The sequence below is a fragment of the Rhinolophus sinicus genome, chromosome 11 (genome assembly GCF_057876585.1).
Source record: "Rhinolophus sinicus isolate RSI-liver-muscle chromosome 11, RSI-T2T, whole genome shotgun sequence".
Classification (NCBI taxonomy): Eukaryota; Metazoa; Chordata; class Mammalia; order Chiroptera; family Rhinolophidae; genus Rhinolophus; species Rhinolophus sinicus.
In genome coordinates, this window is record NC_142511.1 from 9,670,303 (window position 1) to 9,697,425 (window position 27,123).

General features: G+C 44.1%; 1 protein-coding gene across 6 annotated transcripts in view; it reads right to left on the bottom strand.

Annotated features, from left to right (window-relative positions):
* The window catches only part of ABL2 (ABL proto-oncogene 2, non-receptor tyrosine kinase), an 88,772-nt gene that overhangs the window by 6,663 nt on the left and 54,986 nt on the right, over window positions 1-27,123 (bottom strand). For 3 of the 6 annotated variants that reach the window (XM_019730356.3, XM_019730436.3, XM_088801592.1), the window contains 10 exons: window positions 25,821-25,991; window positions 21,928-22,223; window positions 19,278-19,550; window positions 18,139-18,223; window positions 16,613-16,790; window positions 15,524-15,708; window positions 14,027-14,179; window positions 13,042-13,131; window positions 9,895-10,068; window positions 7,615-9,404 (listed from right to left, as the gene is read on the bottom strand). In XM_019730356.3, the coding sequence (XP_019585915.2) occupies window positions 7,693-9,404; window positions 9,895-10,068; window positions 13,042-13,131; window positions 14,027-14,179; window positions 15,524-15,708; window positions 16,613-16,790; window positions 18,139-18,223; window positions 19,278-19,550; window positions 21,928-22,223; window positions 25,821-25,991 (3,317 nt within the window). In that variant the 3' untranslated portion in view covers window positions 7,615-7,692. Of the gene's footprint in view, window positions 1-7; window positions 9,405-9,894; window positions 10,069-13,041; window positions 13,132-14,026; window positions 14,180-15,523; window positions 15,709-16,612; window positions 16,791-18,138; window positions 18,224-19,277; window positions 19,551-21,927; window positions 22,224-25,820; window positions 25,992-27,123 lie in introns of those variants that run through there. The other 3 variants (XR_016022736.1, XM_019730271.3, XM_019730065.3) reach the window with 3 other exon arrangements.

Genomic DNA, 27,123 nt, shown 5'->3' on the forward strand with positions numbered 1-27,123 from the left:
AGCCTCCTTTGCCAATAAAATATTGCAACCTTTATTTAAAATAAAACACAAGTTGGCAAGCCTTGTGAGACAACAGGCAGACAGCATTCCCCTTTCAAGGGCCTCATTTATTTACATCAAGTTTAACACTGTTAGCAGTTCACAGTCAGACAACAGGGTGAGAGAATTAAATTAGAAAAACAAAACACCTGAAAATATATTACAATAACAATTAAGAACGAATACCTGACAACACTGTAGTGTGACCACCCATGACTGATGTGTTTGCGGTTAGATCCCATGTTGTCTCACTGTCCCCTCAGCAACACACCCTCTGCACCCACCACACACACCTGTGGGCGTGACCTTTGGTATAAACATTGAATACGTTTTAAAAGATCTGAATCATGTTTTAGAACAAAATTCTGTCAACCACCACACAACAGACAAACTTCCTTTTGCCAAGCAAACAAAACCGGGGTTTCTCCACTGCTCGTCATTCCAGAACCAGATTGCAAAGAAGGAGAAGTGTGGGTTCTACCGGGGAGACGGGGCACTGAGCACGCATGAACAGCTCAGCCAGCCTGCTCAGAGCAAACACACCGATGAGGGCACAGCTTCTGGTCACACAGGCAGAGATCTGACCAACGCCTCTCACGTACGCCCCCCCTTTCCTAGTGAGCACGACGACAGTATGTATGCAACACGGACATAACATGTGCCCTCCATACAGGTCTGAGCTACGAGGGTTTCCAAACATACGCCCTGAAGAACCGAAGCTGATACCTCAGCGCCCTTTCTAGTCCTGAACACTAATTTCTCTGGAGGCCCCTCAGCCTAATCAAGGGGATTGCTCAAGGTCTCAGGAAACGTCTCATCATGGAGTCCCAAGAACAGTGGCTGTAGTGGAAAATGGCTCGTCACAGTGCAGGAAGGCGGGCTGATCTACCAGAAACATCCCTCTTGGCATTCCTGCCACTCAGCACATGGGCGGTACTTCTGAACCGCCGCACGGTATTTGGGACGCATCACTGAAGACCCTAAAGCACCTCACTGTCTCGCAGTCGCTTCTGAATCAAGGATGCATCTATTTTGCAGACCTGTGTTACTGTGTCGTAACTGCTGAAAATTAAGTATCCTTACACATGAAAATTTTATTAACCAGAAGTCCCGTTCTCCAACTAAAGATTATGGTGCTTAAATACATGATTTAAAACTCCCATCTGAGGCTCAGAAGCAAATCTAAACAAGCTCCAACCATACAAACTCTGTATTTCCTTTCTGAAAGTCTGCTAGCATTTGACAGTTCACTTCCACTGTGTCCAAAAGAATGAACTAGAATGCTCCAAGACCGCAAGCCCTGCGTGTACAGCTCAGTAGTGTAAGTGGCACATACAACCCAGAAACATGCTGCTTCCAGTACAAGGATGAGCTAAGAGCCGCACAGAACAGACAGGGTGTGCAGAGGCAGGTCTGAGGACATGGCGGGCTTAGCCTTCCCACGTCAAGGAGACATCCTTTCCCTTAGATGGTCCGCAGGTCTGAAGACCAGTTCACACACCGTCTGGAACCTCGGGCCGAGTTAACAGGGCCTTGCTACTGTGTTCGGGTCGCTCCGCAATGGAGAGGTTAAAGGATATACTCTTTCTAGGAGAGAGAAATGATTTCAAACTTATAATTGTAACAGGAGCAAAGAAGTACGTGCACCTGGAGGGAGGGAAGGGTCCACTTAGAGCATCCTTCCCCCAGCTCACCAAGAGGATGGAGAAAAGTGCGGCAGTTTGCCAGATCTGCACCCCACATGGGGCCATCCCATGAAGTTCATTTCTACCAGTTCCAGTTCAATAACCGTGCACCATCCACTCAGCCGACAACTCCTGAAGCCATGTTCGAAGGCACAAGCCTCCAGCAGTGATGAGCTGCCCAGGCCTCCCCACCCTGGTTAGCACAGGGCGGAGCCTTGCCTGACTTCCTTTGGATTTAGGACACTGAGTCAGAAATGAAGGAAATACCATCTTGCACACATGCTATCTCACGATGGAACAAAAACTTCCGGTGGATGGCACGAAAAGCAGCAGACCCAGAGCAGAAACGCATCTTTTTGGACATTGCAGTAAACGTCACGAAAGCCAGGCTGCCGCCGAGAGCAGCCCGTTCCACAGCCCTGAACCGCACCATGCTCCCCTGGTAACACCGGAGGCCGGACAATGGCGGGGAGTCCGGCGGTAACAGCAGGTACGATACCTGTTACTCCTGGCACCACTGGCCTGCCCAAAAGAGCAAGCCTTTCACGAGAGTTTTAAAAGTCTGGTAGTTGGAACTGAAACTGAAACGCAATCCCAAGGATGTACATACTTCTGCCTGTTAACACGGCGGTTTTCGAACCAGCTCAAGGCCTTCCTGTCCGGCCAGGCTACGGATGGCTGCAGTTTCCCTGGGTGGTCATGTGGAGGGTCCAGGCACCCTTGGGCTGCCCTTCCCTGCTCCTCTCCTGCTGCCACATACCCCAAATTGAAGCAGGCATTTACAAAAGAACTGAGTTACTTGTTTGACAGAAGCTAAGACAGAGAGATGGACAGCTGGAGTCTTAATAAATACCTAAGAAGAAACTTATGTCTAGACACCCACCTGCCTAAAGAGGACTGGTCCTAACAAATGCTTAGGGCAGAGAGATGGACCCCAAATTCAGGTAGAATAAGTTAATGCAAGATGATGAAACCCCAAAATCTCAAGAACAAAACTGTACACAATCCCGTCGGCCCAATGTGGACCCCTGGGGGAGCCCGGCCTGACAATAACCGTGACATCAGTAGCAAAAACGGAAGACGAGGGGAGCCCTCAGAATGCAGTGTAGCTGAAACTCAAAAGTGGCCACCAATGCTATTTACTCTTGGGCATTTATTTCATAAGCTAATAAATAGGTGAGTTACGTTCAGCTACTCTTAGAAAAAAACAAACACGGATGATGAATGTCAAACGCATTTATAACTGACAGGAAATCCTAAGTCATTCCCCAAACGCACTGGTTTTAGGGCCACCCCGTCTCCTCCTCTCACACCCATGCCCCCACCCCACAAAAAGGAATAAAAAACAACCCACGCAGGACATAGGTTAAAAAAGACACTGTCAACACCAACAGGTAATGTGTGTGCTCCCCCGCGTTTAGGATGCTAAACGGCTGAATATGTAGTGGACAAATGTTCAAAACTACAAGGGCCTCGTTCTTCTGGAGTCAAGGTCCCTGGAAGAGCCTGTCTGTTCTGGAGTGAGTGCCCACGGCCACTTTTAATGATTACGATTAAACCAGAAAGTTGGTCCCTAGTTTTCTGAAGTTACTCAGCACTGAGCTACAATTTTAGTAAAACACTCTATCTGCACATACTCTTGTAGCAGTTTCATATTTATAAATGTCACAAATTACATAGGTGACTGTTTATAGATCTGCATTTTCAGGTCCCCCACAGGTAAACACCTGTAAGTCAATCAGCATCTAATCAACTGTTTCATTTCCTAAATAGACATTAATAATACAACCTTATGGTTAATCACGTTTGATACTTTTCTCAAAGTGCTTTCATATGCATTATCTCATAGTCATTAAAATGACATGGAACAAGAAAGTTGCTTTTGTTTTAAGAAAAAGGAATGTAGGACTAGGTGTTTTGAAACTTGGTGTTTCTTTACTACAAAGTGCAGACGCTGTGCTGCTAGGTGTGTCCCAAAGAACGACGCCCTGTACTTTTTGAAATCACTGACTCTTATTGAAGGCCCACTGTGCTAGTGTCACCGTTACGCAACATTCAAGCTCCTGAAGGTCAGGTGCCAGGAGCGTGTGCTTAGGCCGCGTGCAGGCTGCACACTGATTGTCCATCTGAGCCCCTCTGCTGCAGCGTCTCACAGGCAGCAGGAATGGCCAAGACCCCACACTCCAGCCTTGGCTCCGCCCACCCGCCACTGATTAGCTGCTCTGAGATAATGGGCAAGTAACTTAAGCATCCTCTCTTCCAATTCCGTAGGCTGTAAAGAAAAGTGTCCAGCCAGTGCTGGGGGTCGGGAACACCTGGAGGGATTCTTGGAAACACATGGGCTGACACTGCACCCCACTCAGAAGTCTGATCAACGCACCAGATTTTTTGTGGGGCTTTTTGTTTTTAAAAAAAGAAACCACAGGGGATTTGTTTGCACATCCCTGGCTAAGACTCACTGGACTGTTTAATCCTAATCATGGAAGTTAGTATTTATGGAGTGCTCATTACGCCCAGGCACTCAAGCTGAGCATCTTACATAGATGATCATTTAATCCTTACAACAACCCTGAGGTAGTTACTTTTATTATCCCTGTTTTCCAATGAGGAAACTAAGGCTCAGGAAGGTTAAATGACTTGCCTTCTGGACTGGCTTTAGAGTCTGAACTCTTAATCACTATCTATACTGTAACCTCTCAACTCAAAAGCTCCATGACTTTAGTTAAATAAATATGGGCTGTGCCTGAGCAGAGTCAGCCTGTTTTATTAACTGGGCACTATTTTATTAGCCAACTTGCAATTGAATTATAAGAAAATTATAATTTAAACCCAAAATTGCAGCTAGGCAAGGGGCTCCACCATAATGGCCTCAATGTATAGCGGTCATCTGGAAAAACACTGGAAGAATTTCTCAGGGCCAATTTTTTTAAGGCTGTATCTCTGAAAATCACGATGGAAGTCTGTAGGAAAATATACGTATTTTAATTTTACACAAAGCCTTTTAAGAAAATACTTCATGTAAAGCACAATGAAGATGTATTCTACACCAAATACTGCATTTTAAGGTAGAAATCCAAACTGACATCATATTATCTGTACATGAACGGATTCATGCTACGGTAGCCCAAAGGTATGCATTTATGTACAAAACCACTTTAGAAAGTTTTCAACATTTTGTAGAAGGGCTTTTGCTCCTGCTCTCTGTTTTGCTTTTAAACTAGATAAAATCAAACTACATTTTTAGTTTCTAGAAGCAGTTTTCTCTGCTTTGAATTCAAACTTTTAAATTTACATAAGGTAATTTTAAAACTCTGGTCCTTTCCAAGTAGAAGAAGGAAAACCTCACCTGTAATTTTGTAATAAGTTGACAGTGCCTCTTTAACCTGAACCCTGAGCCGTCCACCTCTGACGTTCCAGTTCAGGCACCACGGGGTGGGGTGTGCTCACGCTCTGACAGTACCGAGGAAAAGCAATTCCCTTCATGACCTGATCAAGCACCCACCGTGGGCAGGCAGAGCCCGGTGCTGCCCTGAGTACGACACAGCCCCCACCCTCCAGACTGTGCTCCAGTGAGAACATCAGGGAGCTTAAGTACACTCAGTAGTGTTCCTCCAGGGTTTATTTTCAGAGCTCTCAAGGGTTAAGATCCCTTGCTTAGAGAAAAAAAAGAAAAAGAAAAAAATCCCCTGAAAAACAATTACAATCCCTCAACTTGCATCCCACAACGACAGGGATAAACATAAAAAAGCAGCATAATAATATTCTAAAGTTTTAGCTTTCCCTGCCCCACCCTTAAAAGGCTAATTGCTAAAACGATTTCAAGTTTATGGAAGTGTATGATGAAGGGGAGAAGCAAAAGGGGAGATGGGAGGAGGACCACTGGTTTAAATCCAAGGTAAAGAGGCTGTCTTCCCTTCCAACCACACACTAGCTGCCTGGGCTGCCTCTTCTGTGACAGACAGAGGTCACCCAACCTCTGCAAGGAGCACCCAGCACTGTCTCCTCCCTCATCCTTCTCTTGGCCTGGGGCCTCCTTTCCAGTAGCCAAGATAAGAAAGAAACAAGGTTTCCTTTCTTCCTGGTGAAAACTACACTTCCTCCTTGGTCAAGGAGGCCAAACTGTCCAAAACATAGTTTTTAACTCTTAGTATGCTAGCCCCATTAATATAATCTCAGCAGTTCTAAATGTCACAATCTGCTACTGAGCAAAGAAGAGCGGAAAAAACCATTCGATGTAACACTGCACTAAAGAGCTTTCTCCAGGCAGGCTCTCCAAGGGGTAGCTATGCCCGTATCTGTAAGACACCCATGAGAAGACGTATCGTTACCTTCGTTTACTAGACTAGGAGACGGGGCTGTGGCTTGACTGGATCGATGACAAGAGCCAGGAAGAAAATTCACTGTCCATCAATGTGGAATTCCTATCTTCCTAAGGTAATATTCCTTTGGAAGGAAAGAAATAATGTATTTATTTTTGTGTATTGGGTTCTCCTTGGGAGAAGGGGGTCATCAAGCTTTAAAAACAGAATGAAGTGGTAACTGGAATTAGACTTGATATCGAGAATATCAATATTGATTAGATTCGGCTCCCTGCAATCTTAATTAGCTTCCATTATTATAAATGAGTAGGGAAGGAAAAGGCCTATTTTTCAAAGGCAAAACATATCTGAGGGTTGTCATTAGGTTTCCAGGACCTAATGCTCCCTGGAAATGACATGTTCCTTCACTTATACTTAAAATACAATATTAAAATAAATCAAAGAGATTCCCAATATGATCTTTACAAACAAGCACAATGTTGGTGGGGGTGGGATATGACAGAGGAGAAAAGCATGTGAGGATAATTTGATTCATTTGAAATCCAGAGAAAAAATGCTTCTCCCTACTTTATGCCTAGATTGGGTCTCAGGTGACAAGGGAGGAGAAAGGGACAGAGGAACAACCATGAGGACCAAGCCAGTGTCTCCTCAGTCTCAGACCTCTAGGCCTGGCTATTGGGTTTCAAGAAGAGACCCTTTCTCAGGTATTTTAGTTAAAAAAGAAATACACACCTGCTCACGCCCTTACATAATATGTCATTATGGAGGGGCACTGTATCAGAAAAGGGATCCACTGGGCGAGCCTGTCCATGGCCACTAATGTCAACATCCACGTTGGTTCGTGCCCCAAACGTTGCCAGGAATAATGGAAGGCAGCCTGCCCAGCGAGGGGCAGAGAAGGACCACTGTAGAGACCCCGACGCCTGTGGTTTGCAGACAGGCTGTCCTGCTGGACTGGGAGAAGGGACTTCTGCTGGCTGATGTAAAAGTTTAGGAGGAGGCTGCAATCTCCCTGACTACACTTCCCAGCATTCTTTACTTCCTGCACCGATGCACACACCAGTGGGAAACAAGACAGGTGCATACGGATGAGGCCACATTTCCCAGTTCTCTAATTCTCGCAATTAGATTAGCAGTTCTTACTGCAGCAGTGACCCTGTGGAAGCACGGCTAATGGCTGCTTCCAACAGCCTCGAATGAAACTTCTCTTGGTACATTCCCAGCTTCCCCTTCTGCTGTTCCACCACATTCATTAGGTGAGTTAGAGCCCTAAGCGAGTCCCCGTCTGTGTGGTACGAGGGCCACAGCCAGCCCACGGGCTGGGCAGTCTCATGGCACCGCTGCAGGCAGCCCTGTCTAACACCTTGCGTCATCCTGGGTAAGGATGGGCTGGATTTGGTTCTTCACGGCACGACACACATGTTCCCTGATGTCCAGTGCAGCTTCCACTCCTGTCCACGCCTGCCTTACCCCCACCCAATTCCCCTCTCCTATGAGTTTTGCTTTTTCTGTTTGAGATGAACCTGTAAACGTGAGATCTCAGAGATCTGAGGTACTTCACATAAACACACTCAAGTATCAGTCTTTCATGTTTTGAAAAGAACACAGGAAAACGAGTCCCTTTCCCTCTCCCCCGAGGCTGGCAGTGGCTACCTCTGCACCACGTCCCTGATCTCCTGTACACACGACAGCAAGTTCTGAAGGGCAGGGCTTGCCCCGGGCGCGCCCGCGGCCGCTGAAGATACCTGCAGCTCCTGCAGGCTGAGTTCCAGTCTGCTCACAGCCTCTCGGAAGGCGAATTTGTTGCGAGTCTGAGCGATGCAGTCCACGTAGCCTGAGCAGTAGTCGAGCAACTGGTGCCCAGTGTCCACCAGCTGGCTGCTGGGCACCGGCTCCGTGATCGCACTGGACAGCAGGTCAGCACATTCGAGCAGGGCCTCCTTGCTGATTCTGTCAGCTGAGATCTTCTCAGCTGCCTGCCTGGTTTTCCGCAGAGCCACTTTCGTACCTGCTGTGCCATTGGCCATTTTGGCGGGCGAGATGGAAGACATGGGCACTTGAGGCACTTGAGGCGCCGGCATCACCGGCCTCCCAGGTTTCCCGCTGGTGGGCACTGGCCCCGGAGCTGCCTTTCTCCCCCCTTCCTGTGTGTCTGCGGCCAGGGCGGCCGGCTCCTCCGTGGGGTCTGAGCACGTGGACGGATGCTGCAGTAGTCTCATCACGGGGGGCGGGGGTGGGGCACACTTTGGTTTTACCCGTCGGGGTCGGTCCTTGTCACCAGAGGATGTGACCTGATGCTCAGATAAGAGCTTGAACTTATTCCCCTGAGAGTCTGTGCCAATGAGCTGCACGTCCGCTGGAGTGTGCTTCAGAGTGGGTGAGATAAGGACGGGCACTTTGTGGTTGTGAGTGGTTGGGGCGACCGCCGTAGCCTTGGCCGGAGAGGACCAGCCGGCCTGCTCGCCATCCTCCGGGACGCCAGCCATGCCAAGGCGGGCCCCACCATTCCTCTCCTTGTTCTTTGGGGCAGCTGCCACTCCAGCCACCCCCACCCCTGGAGAGTCCTTCTCTGTGATGGCTGGATCCCCAGAGGGGGTTCTCAGAGGAAGAGCCGCGGCCCCTCTGGGCAGAAGTTTGGCTTTTGGTCTCTCCCTGGTTGGAGCAGCACCTTCCTCTGATTTTTTGGGGAGTGTGTCATTGGCCCTGTCCATGTTCTCTTCTGGCTGAGAAGAGGTGGACACTGTCCTTTCCAGCTGGAGTTTGGACCTCTGGCAGTTCCTGGGAAGGGTCATTGCCATCCTATCCTGCTCTGGAAGCCCTGAGGACATGGAAGATGTAGAGTTTGACCTTGGAAAAGGCTTGGAGGTGTCATCACTGGCTGTGGGTTTACCCGCTCGTAGGCCCAGTGTCTTTTTGATTAAGCGTGGTGTGAAAAAGCCTGTGATACCAGACCAACCCCCACCAGCAGTGCCACTGCCCCCACCCCCACCCCCGTCGTCGTTACACAGGTTCCTCTGTGCAAAGCTCCCCCCATAGCACTTGGGTGGCACCAGATTCGCCTCTTGCTGGGTGGGAGTGAACGAGAACCCCTCGGCCTGCTGGAGAGGTGCAACAGGTGCGAAGTTACCCGTGAGTTCGTATTTCTTGTGGGGCTGATTCTCCATTTCTCGGAAGGAGCTGCTGCGTTTGGGGGGTGTGGGAGCATTTCTCTTTTTCATGAAGGAGCTGAAGAAGCCTCCCTTCCTGTCCCTGGTGAAGCATGTCTCTTTGGCATCTTCCAAGAGGCTGCTGGGTGACTTGTCTCTTTGCTTCCGAGGCAGTGCTGGGGACCCCGTGGGGGCCTGTGCACTTCTAATGAACCCTGATGAGAAACGTGAAAGACAGGAAGTCACTCCATTACACTTGAGTTACTAAGGCTGAATTGTAAGACTTTTGTCAGCATCTACTAAATGTCAGGTGTAAGCAGGACTTAGAAGAAACTAATAAGTACATTACCATTTCATACTGATTAGTGTTCCAAATGTGATCTGGGATATAAAAGGGAAGAAATATCCTGCCGGTTTTCACCTCGACCTTCAGCTTTTCTCTAAAAACTACAGTACGAGCTGGCCCCATCTATCAGGCTCAGTGAGGAAGTGTAAAGATGGTTTGGGACTCAGGAGGTAAGGAAATGGTGTGGGATGCAGGGCTGCGTGCCAGTGCGGAGACAGGACTGCCCACACTGGTAATGCAGAGTGAGGACCAGAGTGGTGAGTAAAACAGATGCCAGCCATACTCTCCGCAGGGAAGACGGGCAGGAAAGTGGGACGCGAAGCACAGTTCTTAACCAAGGCCTGTCTAGGGGCCCATACCTGGTGCGGAACTGGAAGCAGAATTTTCGACGGCATCTTGGGTGCCATCGATATTCTCCTTGTTCTCCACCTGCTTCTTCAGCGTCCGGGTCTTGGAAGGAAGTATAGGTAACCGGGGCAGGTATGGAACGACAGACGAGGAGGAGGCGGCTCTCCCAAGCTCCTCAGCAACCTCTGTGAGGAAGACAAGGGCACTGATAAAAAGAACAGGTTTATGACAGAGGAAAGGAGTTTTCTTTTCAGAAAAGGAAAGAACTGAAGCACAGAGTACTAAAATGTACAATGGAATCACAAAGTATGTACTCTTTTCTGCCTGGCTTCTTTTGCTCAGCAATATGTCTGTGGACTCATGCTGTTGCATGGGGCAGGAGTGTTTTCCTCACTGCTGTGTAGTGGTTCAAGGGTGTGAATATGCCAAAATTCACCCATTCTCCTCTGGGAGAATATTTCAGTTGTTTCCAGTTTGGGGCTGTTGTGTTGCTCGGGACATCCTGCTACATCCTTTGGTTCACAATTGAATGCACTGCCTCCTGGGTACACACCTAGGAGCAGGACTGGTGGGTCACAGGGTACCCATGAACTCAGCTTTGTGGGGTCCTGCCCAGCTATCTCCCCCAGGACTGTCCCAATCTACACTCCCGCTAACATTGTATGCAAGTTGTGATTATTCTGCATGCTTGCCAGAGTTTTACGTTACCAGGGTTTTTGTTCGGTTTTAATTTTTAGCCTTTCTGGGGTAAGTGTTTTGTTTTGTGCTTCTCTGATGAGCAGTGATGCTGAGCGGGCTTCACGTGCTTACCAGCCATCAGTACCAGCCATCAGTCTATCCTCGTTTACCAGGTGCCAGTTCAGAGGCTGAACAAAGCAAACAGATGTCTACAAACACTTTTATTTTTTCGGTTGCACCTTGTACTAAAAAGGAGGGTAGATGCATTCCATTCACTTTCATTTCATGCAAATCAGGCTCCTGAAAAGGTGTTCACCTATTAGCCGCCCTGACTAAACTTTGGTCATAGGTTCTAGGGCTTTTACTGAGGCAAAGACATCCTGTGCTATGCATTTCTAAGCAAAAATAAAGCAAGCAAGATCAACTAAATTGTGACATTTTACAATTATTTTACAACTTTTTTTGGTAATTATTTTTAAAAATTAACATCCCACAAGAATAGGTACATGGCACGTAAGTGAAGCCTGTGCGAGTCCTTTCTGACGCTGCTGGGTGCTGGCAGCTGTGCCCACGGCCACTGGCAGGTTTCTGAGGATAAAGCGATGCTGGGTGGCAGTGGCTGTGGGAAGGAGGGCGAGGGAGGGGGAAGCAGGGACATATGAAGCTACTTGAGTGCGTGGCTGCCACAGACCCGAGGTTGGCACCACCCGCTTTTCCATGGTTTGTTTAGGAGCCAATACGTCCTCTTATTCCTTAAAGTCTGAGGAGGCTTCTTTCACTTATAACGAATAAATACATCCTTTGAGGTAGGGACTGTCTGATCTGTGTCCTCAGAACTAGCATAGTCCTTGCCACAGATTAAATGCTTAATCAAATACGGGTTGAATAATGCTAAATTTCTCATTTAGCAATTCTGAATTGAAATTAGCTTTGAAAACTGGTAAGGGATGATTTTCTAAAAGGATATATAACATTTTCAAAAGAAGGAGAAATATTTAACTAAGCATTCAACAGAACTTAAAAGTTGGAACAAAAGTACCAGAGAAATGACTTCGACACTTTGACTCCACAGGGAAAAAAACACCCAGAAGAAGAGTGCTGGGAGAGGGCAGCTGTGCCCTCAGCAACCTGCAGACATTCCACGTAGCACAGGGCTAGGACGCACACACTTACTATTCAACCTCGGTGTTGGACTGTTCCCTTTCTACTTACCTAGACATCGTAAATCACCAAGGGAAGCAGACAAAAATCAACTTGCCTGACTGCTTCTTCTAACGTTTTTAAACTTAAACTTATGCAGTAAGTTCTGGGTTCAATTATGAAGAAAAGGAAAATTTTGAACAATATGTATAAAATGGAACTATATCCAAGTGTCTAATAGGCAAGTGTAACTAAGAATTTTGTATTTTTGGCTTTCTAGGAATAGTCTCTTTTTATAGCAAGTAGGTTTACTGTCTGACTCTTGCAGATAATTTTAGAGGCATTATACACAAAAGAAACTGTCTATATATGTCCATCCACTTGTTTTTTTAGATAAGAAGGGTTCTCAGTGTTCATATCATAACATGCTCATTCTAAACTCCTTTCCCTGTCAATATTTAAGAATATCATTTTAAAACATTCAACTATATGGATATAATTAACAGCCCAGGAGGCATTTAGATTGGTCATAATTTCTCAATATTATAAAGTACACTGATGCAATATCTTTGTTCATCCTTTTATTTCCGTAGACTCTGTTTCCAGAAATGGAATTTCTGGACATTGCTTTTATGACTTGGTTCTGCCTTTGTAGGTGTAGTTCAGGGCGTTGCAATACTTTTCCTACTCATTTTTTCCTCTTCTCTTCCCAACATAAGTGTTAATGCTTGAAGAACTAATGAACTAATTCTCTTTATGAAAAGACTGAATTTCTAATTAAAATATAATTTCTAATAGTTTTTCTTCCCCTTCTTCTGCCTCCCTCCACCCCGGCCCATTCTGATATAATGAGCCTTGTGCTCCCACCCCCACCCCCAGCTGAGACAGTTGTCGGCCACTCACAGCAGCTCTCACTGGCTGCCGGCCGCTCACGCTGGCCACTCATGGCAGCACACAATAGCCTGTGGCAGCACACAGCAGCCCACAGCAGCCCAGCTCCAGGGAGAGCTGTTGTTCACAATCTTAGCTGTAGAGGGCGCAGCTCACTGGCCCAAATGGGAATCGAACCAGCAACCTCCACGTTAGGAGCCCGGTGCTCCAACCACCTGAGCCACTGGGCCGGCTCCAAAATATAATTTCAACATAAAAAATATGGAGACACAAAGATATTAAAAATAGCAAAAAGAAAAGCAAAACAAGAATAATGAAGGCCAAGAATTAATTCAATATCCTGAAATGGAGTCCCACACTACAAGAGTCTATCATTTTTGAAATGGGATTACCACCACCACCACCACCACCCAGAACAAGCCACCAACAGTGAATCATCACATTTTCACCTTCAGAAATGCTGGAGTCATGGAACATGGTTTCAAAAGCTTGATGTGTTTCAGCAAAGGAGGGCCTGTCGGCAGGGCTCCACTTCCAACCTGTGTCACCAAAGAAGGAAATATGATCAGCTCCTTGCAGGAATTACACATCCAGAGGCACACCCGATGCATCACGATGTGTGCTTGCTAAGCAGAGTTACAGCACGTGCACAATGAGTAGTGAGGCAGCTGCTTCCAGCTTCCAGACGCAGAGGGTAATGGACCCACTTCCTAGGGCGGGTCCTTCTATGCAGCCTCAGTTAGAATCCCCTCTACTGTAGGAATGAAGAGGGGTGGGGCTATAGTTCAGAAAATGGCAAGTTTTCTTCCACTGGAAAAAGAAGTTAAACCTGTCTTCAAACTCACTCTAACCTGGTATATCATCAGCTGTACATATTCAGAAACGTAACAGGATATCAGAAAGAAGTGGCTTAGAGTTTACATTTGACAAAGACAGGGCAGTAAGTAATACCAATGAGAAGTGAGAAACAAGATTTATGCTCAGTGAGAAAACAAGATTTATGCTCAAATACAACTGCAATTTAATTCACGACTCACCTTCCTACTTTTCTCATCTTTAAGAAGTCAGATGCTTTTGCTTATTCATCACAGAGGTTACTTTCTGTATTCTCCCTAGTCTTTAGCAATCGCTTTTGTCTAGCTGAAAACAGTCCTCCCTACCTAAACTCTAAACCCAATTTCCTCATCCTACTAAACATGCAAATGTTTTTTGGAAACTGAGTCAGTATTTGGACACTGGATAACAATTCTTAGGATTCCAATAAGACTCAATGGTGTAGCACACAATACGCCAACTGGCTGATCAGTGATCAGCTCTATGTCATGAGCTTGAATTCAATCTAACAACACTGAGAAGAAAAATGTTTCCAATTTTGCTAATCACCCTAAATTGCTGACTTAAACCTTCAAAATTAAAATATGTGAAAATACTCACATGCTCTCATGAGTTCATAAACCTTAGGGGGACAGCCTTCAGGCTGTTCCATTCGATATCCTTTTTCCAGTAGATCATACACCTGAGACAGGTCAATCCCCGGATATGGCGACATTCCATATGTAGCAATTTCCCACAACAGTACCCCAAAAGCTGTGTAAGGGATGGGAAAAAAAAGGTTAATGTTTCTTCTCTGATTTATTATTTATCTTAGACCATTAGGAACTTATCTTTCAAATTTTGGGTGACATTCAGTTACCCAAAATATATTCTTCTAAGTCTTAGAGCATGACTTATCCTTGCAAGGTACCTTCCACAGGAACGCTTCAAGTATAACCTCAGGATGGTTTTCTTTAAATTTCCCATTTTTTATTTAGATTTCCTTTAGTACAACAAAGGAGAATAAACTAGGATAATATAAGAAGTCTGGGGCATAATCAAACTATTCTTAGAACAATCTGTGATCTAGTTAATGAGTTTCACAGTTTTTCAGTCAGCTAATATCAGAGGAGTAAATATAAAAATGGACTCATTAAAATCAGATAAAATTCACGCTAGAAAAAAGAATTTGCTTGACTTTGTCACAGGTTATTTCTGAGTTTGAAATTTCTGGTAAACAGTGACTTAGAATCCTACCACTATTTCTATTGGCCCGCAATCCAAATTTCCAGACCTGTTGAGTCCACTGAGCCTCTACTAAATCCTACTGCTTTTCAGGGCAGTAGAAACAAAATCAGTGACAAGGATAAATTCTAGGGGAAACCTCAGCATGCTTTCTTTGAAAAGAGGATGCTACTCTGTCCCAGTGTTCTGGAAACAAGCAATAAAATCCAATGTAGAAAGCAGGGAGCTCCACAGAGAGAGGATCATTAGAACTCCAGTACAACATAAGAGCAAGACTGTGAGTTCTTTGAAGGCAGAGACTTTTTTACTTTCTTCTTTACACTTCTTTCTATGCTAAGTGCCTGGTACCATGCCTGGCAGATAGCAGGGATTTAATAAATGCTTGCTGAATGACTGAAGAAAGATGCGGGTATAGGCAAAGGATACTGGTCATATAAAAGAGAAGCTCTAAAGAATCAAGAACACTTAGCTTTCCCCACGAGAACATGCCTCGCGCTAAGGCTCTCCTGCGTCCCTCGCTATACGAAGAGAAGAGCAAACACAGAAGCAGCGCCTGTGCAGAGTCCCATTCCTACCTCATGGACGTGACATGCCCGGGAGGCTATAAAATCACGCCCCGGCCTCAGCCATGCACCAACGGTAGTGTGGGTGCTGGCTGCTCCCTGGTCCTCCGCCAGCTTACAGGAGGGAAAGCAAGGTTTACAGAAGGGTGCGCCTGCAGACGGAAGAGGCACTAAAAACTAAAAGCACCCTGAATCAGGATGCGTGAGGAAGCATCCCAATAAACGCATTTTGGACTTAAAAAAAAGGAATTAAGAACATTTATGAAGAAAAGAAAGTGACACATGCAGAAAACGTCGCTTCCAACCTTACCCCAGACGTCGGATTTAATGGAGAACGTATTGTAGGCAAGGCTCTCCGGAGCGGTCCACTTAATAGGAAACTTGGCTCCGGCGTGAGCGGTATAGGTGTCTCCAGTCATCAATCTGCTTAAGCCAAAGTCAGCCACTTTCACCACATGGTTTTCTCCCACCAGGCAGTTACGAGCTGCAAGATCTCTGTGGGAAAGAGAACCCTAATGTGAGTCCATTCAGGTGCTAAGGAAAATGGTCAGGAATGCTCTACTCTCGGTTCTTTGTGCTACGTGCAGAGTTGAGAAGTGCTGACAGATATGGTAGTATTTTATGATCGCTAACATGCTAGAAAGCCACTAATTACACATCACTAGTCCAGCAGTCATCTAGAGGAAGTTATACGATGCTGGAATAAAGCAGGCTTCAGAAAATGAGTTCCTATTCATAAATAAGTTGACCCTCAAAGAACATAGGGGCTTGAGGCGTCGAACCCCCCTCCCTCCTGCACAGCTGAAAAATTCACGTATAACTTGACTCCCCCAAACACTTAACTACTAATAGCTTCCTGTTGACTGGAAGCCTTACAGATAATAAACAATCAATTAATACATACTTTATATGTTATATGTATTAGATACTGTATTCTTACAATAAACTAGTAGAGAAAAATAATACTAAGAAATTCATAAGAAAAAATACATTTACAGTACTATACACATTTATTGAAAAAAATCTGTGTATAAGTGGACCCCCATAGTTGAAACTCATGCTGTTCAAGGGGCAACTGCTCACTGGGGCAGGTGTCAAGTGAGCGACAGACGCTCCTCCACAAGGGTTCAAGTTCTAAGACAGAAAGCTCTTTTTTAAATTAAGCCACTAGATGGAGCAAAAGGCTCTTGGAACAGCAAAGGACCCTCATTAATACTTTAATCAGAGTACACAGTAGGTTTATAAATTTGAAATAACATTGTAACAGGCCCTGTAAAAAGGAAAACGACTTTCCTGAATCATCTGAAAATTTGAGGGAAGGTTCTCACATTCTTCCCTTTATTTGCATGACAAGCAAGGCAGCTTCATGGCTCATCGCAAGCAATCAGATTTTACACACCTATGGATAAAATTCTTCTTCTCTAAATACTCCATTGCAGAAGAGATCTGAGTGGCCATGTAGAGCAGCACAACTGCAGTCACCTCTTCTCGGCTGCATTCTCGGAGATAATCCAGCAAGTTCCCGTAAGGCATGTATTCAGTCACGATGTAAAATGGCGGCTCCAAAGTACACACACCTGAGAGTTCAGGATAAAGCTAGTTTTACTACTCCAAACCACTGAGGCAAGAATCAGCAACAGTATGGGGGATGTAATCAATAACGTTGTAAAGATTATGTGGGGGGAATATAATCAATGTTATAAAGATTATGTGGGGTGCCAGCCTGGCACTGGACTCATCAGGGAGATCGTTTCATGGGTCGTGTAGATACCTGATCATTGTGCTACACACCTGAAGCTTAAGTTGAATATTGAATGTCAACTATAATTTTTTATCTGTATTTATACCTAGTCATGGGATATAAAGTATAGCATAAGGAATTTAGTCAATGGTATTAGTAACAGCTATATACGATCTCAGAGGGGTAACAGATTGGGGGGGTTATCACTTTGTGAGGGGTGTGTCTAACTATTAGATTGCTTTGTACACCTGAAACTTAAAAAAAAAAAAAAAGGAATAAGCAACAGTTTGGAAAGTCTAGTTTGGCCATATCTTTTCCCTCCTTGCCATCAAATTTTCTGGAAATAATATAGCAGGGTTAAGAAGTTGGTTGATAAGGGACTATCTACTTCCATTATATAATCCTGGAAATTCATATTCATCTGCATATTTGCTGTTTGGGCAAAAGCAGAGTTACCTGTTAATTCCATAAGGGGTCAGGACAACTGCCATTTGGAGCGTTCTGCCCACAACTCCCATCCTCAACTGCTGCTAATAACAGTGCCTGCTCAACAGCAACCGCAGCTGTGCCCATGCTGAAGATTATGTGAACCGGCCTGTAATGCTTTGTAACAAGATTACAATTGTTTCCCTAGTCAAAGGTTTCACTGGTCCATGACAGATTCATTGTAATGAACCAACAAGAATCTCCTTTAAACACCCAGAGAAAGCAGCCCTAGTTTAAAAGAGCAAAGGCTACAGACACAGGTTTCTTTGTGGCCTGAACAGGTGAGCTGCCAATCTTTCAGAGCATGGCACTTTCTTGCTGGTAATGGTAAACCGATGGGTGTGGTCACAATTTTTAATCTGCTGCTTTCCAACAGTCCTTTGTTTAATGTCTCTTTGTTTTGTGAAATTAATTTGCAAGTTTTTGGTTTGGACTCATTCTGAGTGACTCTGAACTTTGAATCGGGAGCAATTAGCACAGCTGGGTGGCTCTACACATTGCCATCAATCCAGGCCACTGTTTCGCAGGTGACTGTTAAACACAAAGCCTGCTGTTTAAAATGACAACCATTATGGAAGAAGAGTCACACGTGGAGCTTCTACCACGGTGATTCAAAGAAGGATTTGGAGATAATGGGGTTTGGGGACCAGCATCTCCGAGGAAACCTGTGGCTCGTGCGTTCTGGCGCGCGTCCTCACCTAGCAGCTGTACCAGATTAGGGTGCTTGATTTCCTTCATCACTGCAGCTTCCTTCAGGAACTCCTCCACCTCCATGGTATCTTCCTGGACAGGGGAACAAGTAAGAAAGAAAAAGAGGAAAGGGACAAACCCCGTCTTAATCAGTTGAGTCAACTCACAATCCTAAAACTTCAGCTTTAAAAGGGGGCATCTCCTGAATATTTTAGCATATTGCTTCCAGAAATCTGATCATAACCTAATATGCTGTACAGAAGTCCGATTAAGAAAGAAAGATGTCCTTGAATTTACCCAATACATGAAACGAGTAAAAATTAGCAGGCTGAACAAAATTCAGCAGTTATGTCCTATCACAGCCGACACCTGGGAGACTTAGGTGATAGCTCAGTCCTCTGGCAGTTTGCTTCCGTGGAAAGTTCAGCCTTTGAAAGAGGAGGCAGAACAGTTCACTGTTTACATGTCTGTCTCCCTGACAAATTCCTTAAGGAGCAACGCATGTTTGCAAGGCCCGGCATAGTTTCACACTCAGAATATGCTTAATAAATACTTGCTAGAAAGATCTGACGGCTACTCATAGCTGAAGAGCTGCCCTTCCTAGTGGTGAGGCATGCAGGAGACTCTCCAGAGAACATGATGAGCGACAACCCTGGAATTTGATACCAGGATGCTTAAAGAGAGAATGGCACCAGGAAAAAGATTTCTGTGACTGTTAAGAACAAGAAGAAGTGATCTACCCTCATGGAGATGGGGGTAGCAAGAGGCAGGGAGAGAAAGGACAAAACCAGAGAGAGAGCAGGGGAGGGAAGGAGGGGGAGACAGGAGGGGGTGAGGGAGAGGGAGAGGTGTTCTGTCCAGCAGGGGTCGTTGTGAGGAGGCCCGCTCTGCTTTTGTAACTTGTAATTTGCTTCTAACCACCCACTGGACCTCCATCCACAGCCTGCAGAGACAAACCGTCCCCACACGTGGGTCCCGACACGCTGCAGTGAACAGTGGCACGAGGGTTGATCACCACAATTTGCTGATGTGCTTGGCACCCGTGGGTGGAATGTGTTCCAAAGTTAAAGAAGGGCATGCTGACATTCCCAAGCGATTCGGCACAAAAGAAAGAGATGCCTGAAAACTGTAATTCTCAGCAACCCACCTTCAATGTTTTCACAGCGACTGTCAGGCTGTATTTCTTCCAGACGCCAACGTAAACTTCTCCGTACTGACCACCCCCGAGTTTGTGCTTCATGGTAATATCTGTCCGTTCCATTTCCCATTTGTCATGGATGGGGGACACACCGTAAACTGTAGGCTTGTTACACTTGGGTGCAGGGTAGTGTAGCGTTGTCACCAGCCCATCAGCCACTGTGGAGTGATGGTGAACGAGCTCTGCCAAGGTGCTAAAGCGGCTCTCGGCAGTTACGTACACCTGGTGAGGAGAGAAGGAAAGCTAAACCAACTTGAAAAGAGATCAGAAAATTTTTAAAAGCCCGTGATTTCACTGGTCTGAAGATATGCAGCTAGGAGGTTATCTTACTGAGGTAAATGAAAGAATTAAATGCTGATGGCGAGGAAAAACACAGAACGTCAGTTTCATCTTATTTAAGCCACTCTTCCTATGCTTCCTAAGTTAGCTCTAGTCTTGAGAAAAAATTCCAGGATATTTCTCTGGATCATCAAGGTCATTGGTCTTCAAATATTTTCAAGCATGGAGCCCGTGGAACCCAGATATATCAGACAGCTAAAGGGAGAGGCGGTCTGATTAAAGTAGGCAAGAGGCGGAACTTAGCCTCCTGGAAAAGTATTTATGAAATACTCCCTCAGATCTTGCACAGAACATAATTCGAAAACCATTTAATTATTTTGGCAGAGAGGGTCTTCAAATATATAATTTTTATTTAATTAGGATGTGCTGTGGGTGTCTAGGACATTAAAAAAAGAGCCACAAATTTAATTTCAGTGAATTGCTAACAAAATAGTAGTTAATGTGTGATAGGCAACAAGAAATGTAAAGTTAGATAATCCTGGACCTTAATCTCCCAAAGCAGTTTATTTAAAAAAAACACAAAAAAACGAAAAGCTTGTACACAGAAAAGTATGCAATTAATAAGTGGAGAATTGCTGATTTTTACAAACTGAACTCACCCACGGTAACACCTCCCACCCCAAGAATTGCACCCCCAGCACCTCAGACGCTTCCCTTGTGCCTTCCCAGCTACTAACCACGCTGCTGACGTCTAACACCTTAGAATCATACACTATGTATTGTTTTGGGACTGCTTTCTTTCACTCAACTTTTTTTTGTTGTGGTATAATTTACATACCCTAAAATTCACCCTTTTCTAGTGTACAATTCAGTGGCGTTAGCAGGTATGTGCACAAGGCTGTCCACCCACCAGGATGGAACTGCAGAACGTGTCCATCCGCCCATAGCCCTGAGCAGTCATTCCCATGCCCTCCTCCCCCTCCCTGGCAATCACTAACCCCCTTCACTCAGCTTTACCTGTGTGAGCTTCACCTACGATGGGCACCGGCAAACTTTTCTGTAGAGGGCCACACAGTAAATATTTTAGGCTTGTGGCCAGAGCACTTTGTCGCAACTACTCAAATTTGCTTAATTATGAGAAAGCAGCCATAGACAACACATAAAAAAAATGGGTGTGGCTGTATTCCAATAAAGTTTTATTTACACACGAGAGCAGGCAGCTGGCGGGCCACAGTTTTTCCTGATGGTGTGAGCAGTATTACTGTGTTCACTTTGTTATTGTATGAGATTCCATTTTATGAATGTACCACAATTTATTAATTCATTCTACTACTGTTAGACAGTGGGTGTTTCCACTCTTTGGCTCTTGTAACTAACGCTGCTGTGAACATTCTTGTACACGCATTCTGCACACATATGCACTCCTTTTTGTTGGGTGTACAACCAGAAGTAGAGCTGCTGGGTCTCTCTTACATTATTATCATCTGATTCTATTTGGTTTTGTCAAGAGACACTCCTGGAAGGTGGTGCAAAAGAGAACGAGAATAATTTACTGTCTTCTTTTGTACCAGCCATTATGTTTTATGGAATTTATTTCATTTAGTCTTCACAACAGTCCAATAGGGTGGGATGGGAAACAGGCTGATGTAAGGTCACAAAATTCAGCAATAAATGCGGGGGCGACACAGCACACCAGGTCCGCTTGCTCCAAAGCCTGTGTGCTCTTTCCCTACTAAGCACATCACACAGAGGGAAGAATGGAAGAAATGATTTAATCTAAGTTTACTGTACAACAGAATAACTGGCATAACTATGCTTTACAGTTTATAAAGTAAAACAGTTCCATTCTAAAATGGCCGGTCTTTCCAACATGTAAATTGCTAAATGACTGGTTCATCTGTTTATATTACTAATCAACATCCATCTCTGTTTATATTACTAATCAACATCCATCTCAGAAGTCGAAATTCTTACTTTGTGAAACTTCTGGTAGAAATTATTGTATGTTTCAAAGATACAAGGTTTAATTTATAAATTCTACACAGTGTATACAGGTATTGGATGCATATGTGTATATCTGTATATCGATGTTGATTAGAACAGCTAACTTATCCAGCAATTTCCTTCAGTCTTCACCTTCACATCTAGGTCATGTTTTCAATTTCCATTACCATATTCTTTTGAAAAGAACAAGCTCTCAAGCTCTCAACATGCCAAACAGCCCAAACTCACACCAGCGATTGTTGTATTTCCTGTCAGACACGAATGTGAATATAGTTTCTAACTCTGCCCCATGGTGGGAGGCGGCTGTGGGTCTCACCTTGCCGTCCGCGGTGGTATTGATCCTGTAGTGATACACACGCCCCTCGTACCTGAGCGAGATGGAGAGCTGCCCAGGGCTGCTCTCACTTTCTCGCACCAGGAAACTGCCATTGATTAAACTGCTGAGCAGATACTCCGCTGCGCTGCGGGACACAGGCCCGTGGTACCAGGAATGTTTCTCCAGGCTGTTCACTGGGGTTATGTAGTTGCTCGGCACCCAACCTTGGCCATTCTTCGAGCGAACTTCACTCCACTCCCCATTCTGGTTGTAACCCAGGACTCGTAACTTCTCACCTAGCCACGAGAGACAAGATGTTAACATTTTATCCCAGTGTGTTGTTAAACTTTAAACTCGCTGATAAATGAATCAGGAACTTTTACGCCAAGAAAATGTTTTAAAATAAGGAAAACAAACTTGGCTGTTCATCATATCCTCACTGATCTCTTTAGCTTGTAGCTTAAACAAAAGAAGCATAGTTAGAAATGGCTTTCTGGCATTTACTACTGGTTTTTAAAGTTTTTACACCAAGTAAAATATGTCTTCAGGAAACTGCATGTATGGTAGTGAGATGGAATACAAAGATAGAAAGGTTACTACACGGCTGGGAATGACAGTCTCATTCTTCAAAAGAAAAATACAGTTCATTTTTTCCCCCCAAAACCGTTTGTCAAGGAATGTATCTTACATATGGTTCAATATTAACAAACGATTAAGGATTTAGGGATAAGCCACGTGAAATACAACATAACTTCTAAATTTCACTTGGCACCAAGGCAACAAAACCATCCATGTAAACAAAACAAAACAAAATAAACCAAAACAAAAGCGTAGGCCACAGAGCTTTCAGCAATGTTTTCAGAAAAAACCTGTTTGGGGGATGGGAGGTGAGCGGTGAGGACGACCACAACAGTCTTTTCCAGGACTCAGGTTTTACAACAGTTGTATTTTCCCTCCCCTGCCTCATGCAGATTGAATCACTCCCATCCATTCCTCTAAAATGAGTGTGTGGGAAGGAAGCTGAGTCTGATGCTGGAACCCAAAACTCAGATTACTCAGAGTATCTTTGCTCTCCACCTCAGCGTCCTTGACGGCCCCATTCAAGTTGTGAACGTCAGCTTCAGACTCTGCCAGCATCCAACTCGCCCTACGCTGGCTGCACAGACAAAACAGGCAGTGTGAGAGGGATGTCATCAGTGAGAACTGGGAACCTAAAGAATCCTCTTAAGGCTTTAGGCCCCTATCCCCAAGAGATGGATGCAAGCCTTCCCATAGAGTTCACACCCACTTCTCAGTGTCGGAAAGCAGAAAAAAGCCAAATCAATCACAAGCACGGGGCCCGGGAGTTATCAGACAAAGGCTACTGAGGAAAAACAAAATCGTTATTCTGGCAGCCATCTAACTTTTTCCAGTGGTCCACAGAAATGCTGACCAAAGGATAACTTCCCACCGTGCTTCCCCGAAAATAAGACCGGGTCTTATATTAAGGTTTGCTCCAGAAGACGCATTAGGGCTTATGTTCAGGGAATGTCATCCTGAAAAATCATGCTAGGGTTTATTTTCCAGTTAGGGCTTATTTTCGGGGAAACACGGTATCAGCCTCTACTATCTGACCCTGGATATGAGACATTCAATGAGAAAAAGCACAAGAGTATGTACTTACACACATTTTTATACACACACACACACACACACACACACACATACACACATACATACACACACACATACATGTATATGTATATAAAATATATATATATACAGATAAGAATGTGGGGGGAGGTGTGGTGGAAATGCACAAATGTGTAAATGCTCCCCAAACACATTTGCAGGGAACAAATCTTAGTGCTGCTAGAAAAACAAAAGTAAACGAGTTGCTCTGTAACTTTTCTCTTTTATTCCACAAGAACTGGAAGAAGTAAAGACTAGTCATTTCCTAAGTATATTATTGTCGCTTCCTTATAAAGAACAGGTATAGTGACAGGTCTTCGCAATTAGGATACAGTCAAACACCCCAGGTTTTTGTTTGTCTGTTTTCCTCTCTTTCTGGCAGTTAGGAGAAGAATTTTCTCCTGGAAGATTTTTGTTTGTTTTTTAAGGAGGGCGCCCCTCACAGTAGCCCATGACCCAGCCACTTTGGTGTTATCAGCACCATGCTCTAACCAGCTGAGCTGACCGGCCGCCCTCTCCTGGCAGTTTTGAGAACCATACAAGCTGAGCAGTGTGGACTGGTAGGGATATAAAGGCCGGCCCCACTGACACAGGAATCCTGGGCGACTTTTGTTTTTGTTTTTTTACTAATTTCGAGACTTTTGTTTTTTAATTCAAGCAAAATGTCATCTTCAAAGAAAAAGGAACTAAAATAAGCACTGTGATTTTTATTTTCAAAATATATTTTCTTGTCTTTAAAATAATAAAATAGCTTTAGCATGACATCATTTTATATGAGTAAGAACCTGGCATTTCATGGGGTATAGGAGAAATCACTGTTGGCCATCTGGTAAGCTGCACACTAGTGGTTCCCATAACTGGTAACTGAGGAATCAACAGACTTTCGCTATCAATGTTTCCTTGGTGACTGAGCTCTCCGGGAAACAACTGCCATGCAAATTATACCTGGGAAAGAATGTCCTGAGTCACCACTTACAAACTCCTCCACTCAAGTTATCAGTAAAGTGTAAGACTGTGTTCTAGCCCAGAGACTACCACAAACATAAAGCGTCTTTGAAGTCCTTTGCTTTATCCTAAAACTCTATGTAAAAATGTCCTTCAATGCATAAATACACACCCCACACATACACAAACACCATCACCATCCAACCCCAAAACTACCCAAAACCTTTAAGTAAACTGACACTAGGAAATCATGCCCTTTTTCTATGCCTTTGAAACCTCCTGGCACATGCATACATGCCATCACATCCACTCTCGGACAGATCTATAATCCAGTTTGAGAAACTCAGTATTAAGGATTTCTGCTTTTGATGAATGTGGCTGGATTTTAAAAACTGATGTATGTAAAATCTTTATTTAAGGGTAACGTCCTTGAGTGGAGGCCCATCTTTTTAACTTGGTATATCCACTCCCATTTAATAGCTCATTCTGAACCCTACAAATAAAAGGTGTATGTCTGACAAATAATCACTTGAGTTACAATTTTAGTTAAAGATTATCCTGAAATATATTTTTTCCCAGTACAAGGCTTTCTTAGGTTCAAATGACAAGAACAAGCTTAGACAAATTAGTGGTCCAATTCACGTACACAGTGACAATGGCCCATACTATTTCTCTCCCGTAAAAGTTCCACATTTTCTGTCCTTGTTCAAAAAACCAAAAATGGATGATTTTCCTTGGTCATGTTCTTAGTGTTCCCTTTTAGAAGAATGTACTACTGAAACAAACAACTAATCTGAGAGTATTACTGTAATGGAAACCCTTCGTACTATTCCTTCTACTAATCCACATTAACACAAATAAGAGACGAGGTATCCAGGCCAGTGCTACTCAAAGCGGGTCCACAGCAAGATGCAATGCTTGTGTCAGGATCTGAATCACTGGACCACTTTCTTCACACTCCAAGTCTTGCTCCAGAAAAAGAAAACGTCAGCTGAACTAAATAACTGGTACAGAATTCTGAGAATGAGGGAAGTTTATGTGTGTGGGTTTTTCTAAAGTATTTTATCTCATTTTATCTTTAATAGGCTTATGAAGTAGACAAAGTGGCAATATCCCATGCACAGATTTAAAAAAAAAAAAAAAGACAATTATGAACCCAAAGTTTCTGGGCCCAAATCACCTAACTAATTTTAGAGGCAGAATCTAAAACAGACCCCCTTTATTTCCTAACCACTAACGGAAACTGCAAAGTGCGAGGATGTCCCACAGAAGCTCACCTTTAGTGATGCTGAGCGTGTTATCACCACTTGCTACAAAATCATAAAGTGCAACGAAGAGGTTGGGATCACTCTCAGTGGCGCCGAGCAAGTTCTCCTTGGAGCTCCACCTGATGGCTTCGTTCAGCGCCTGGGGTTCCACCTCACAGCCGTAGGGGCGGTGCAAGGCTTCTGCAAGACACACAGAGAAAGGAATTCGGAGTAAGGTCAGCAGTTGGAAATTCATTTGAGTTCAGTACACATCACACAGTCTTTTAGCTGCTGGCATATATCTGACAGATGCTGACACAGACTGACAGCTCCAGGGTATAACATAGTTGTGGAATCGAAGCACGAGCAAATGGCACTGCCTCCTAAATGTGAGAGAAGATCTACTTGTTGAAAATAGAACAAGATAGTCAGAGAAAAACACAAAAGGAGCAGTTACCTGTGATTCATATGCATTCACCAAAATCTAAAATAATAGGAAAAGCAGTTTTCTCAAAATGAAAAACAGAAGTCTCAAAAAAAAAAAAGGCAGTTTGTTTGATAAAACATACAGGATGTTTTGTTTTGGTGGTGATGGTTTTAAGAAGGAACAGTTACTATAAATTTTCCCAACTACCCTCATTCTCTTACTCTTTCCATATAAAATAAATTGTGGAAAAGCTAACAGACTTTTAAGAAATATGTATATATTGTATAAATCCAGACTCTCCATTTACATGTAGAAATAGTGCTTCTAGGAAAAAACATCTTAAAATTACCTGTTAAATAACAGAAAAATGTTTTGCTTTAATGCCAAATATTCTTGGCATTCCAAAATACCTTTGTGTTACCATGCACTGTTTATAACAATGCAATTATTTTAATGAAAAAAAATTGCCCTATTTTCTTTTCTTAGATGGCACATTTTTGTAAAATATCAGTACTTAATTGAAGGCTTTAGAAAATATCATTAGCAATGGACATTTATTGAATTTCTACCGGGTATAATGGTTGAAGCCTTGTCAGACCTGGTTTCTTCCAAAATTTAGTCACACCACACAAACAAGTGACCCCTGTACCATAATTAAATATCATCAGCTTCTTACAGCCCAGGTCAGTTATACAAAACATACACTGGTCTTCCAGTCGTGATGTTCTTGATCACTGGAATTGTTTTTAGCAGCTCCATGCCACTAACTTTAGCCTATGTAATACAACACTTTTCTATTAAGTATGTCTCTCTCCCTCTCCCCTGCACTACTTTTTAACGTTAATTTAAAATTGGTGTTATCATATTTGAAGGAGCAACACCCTCGAATCTGTGGTTTGATTTCTT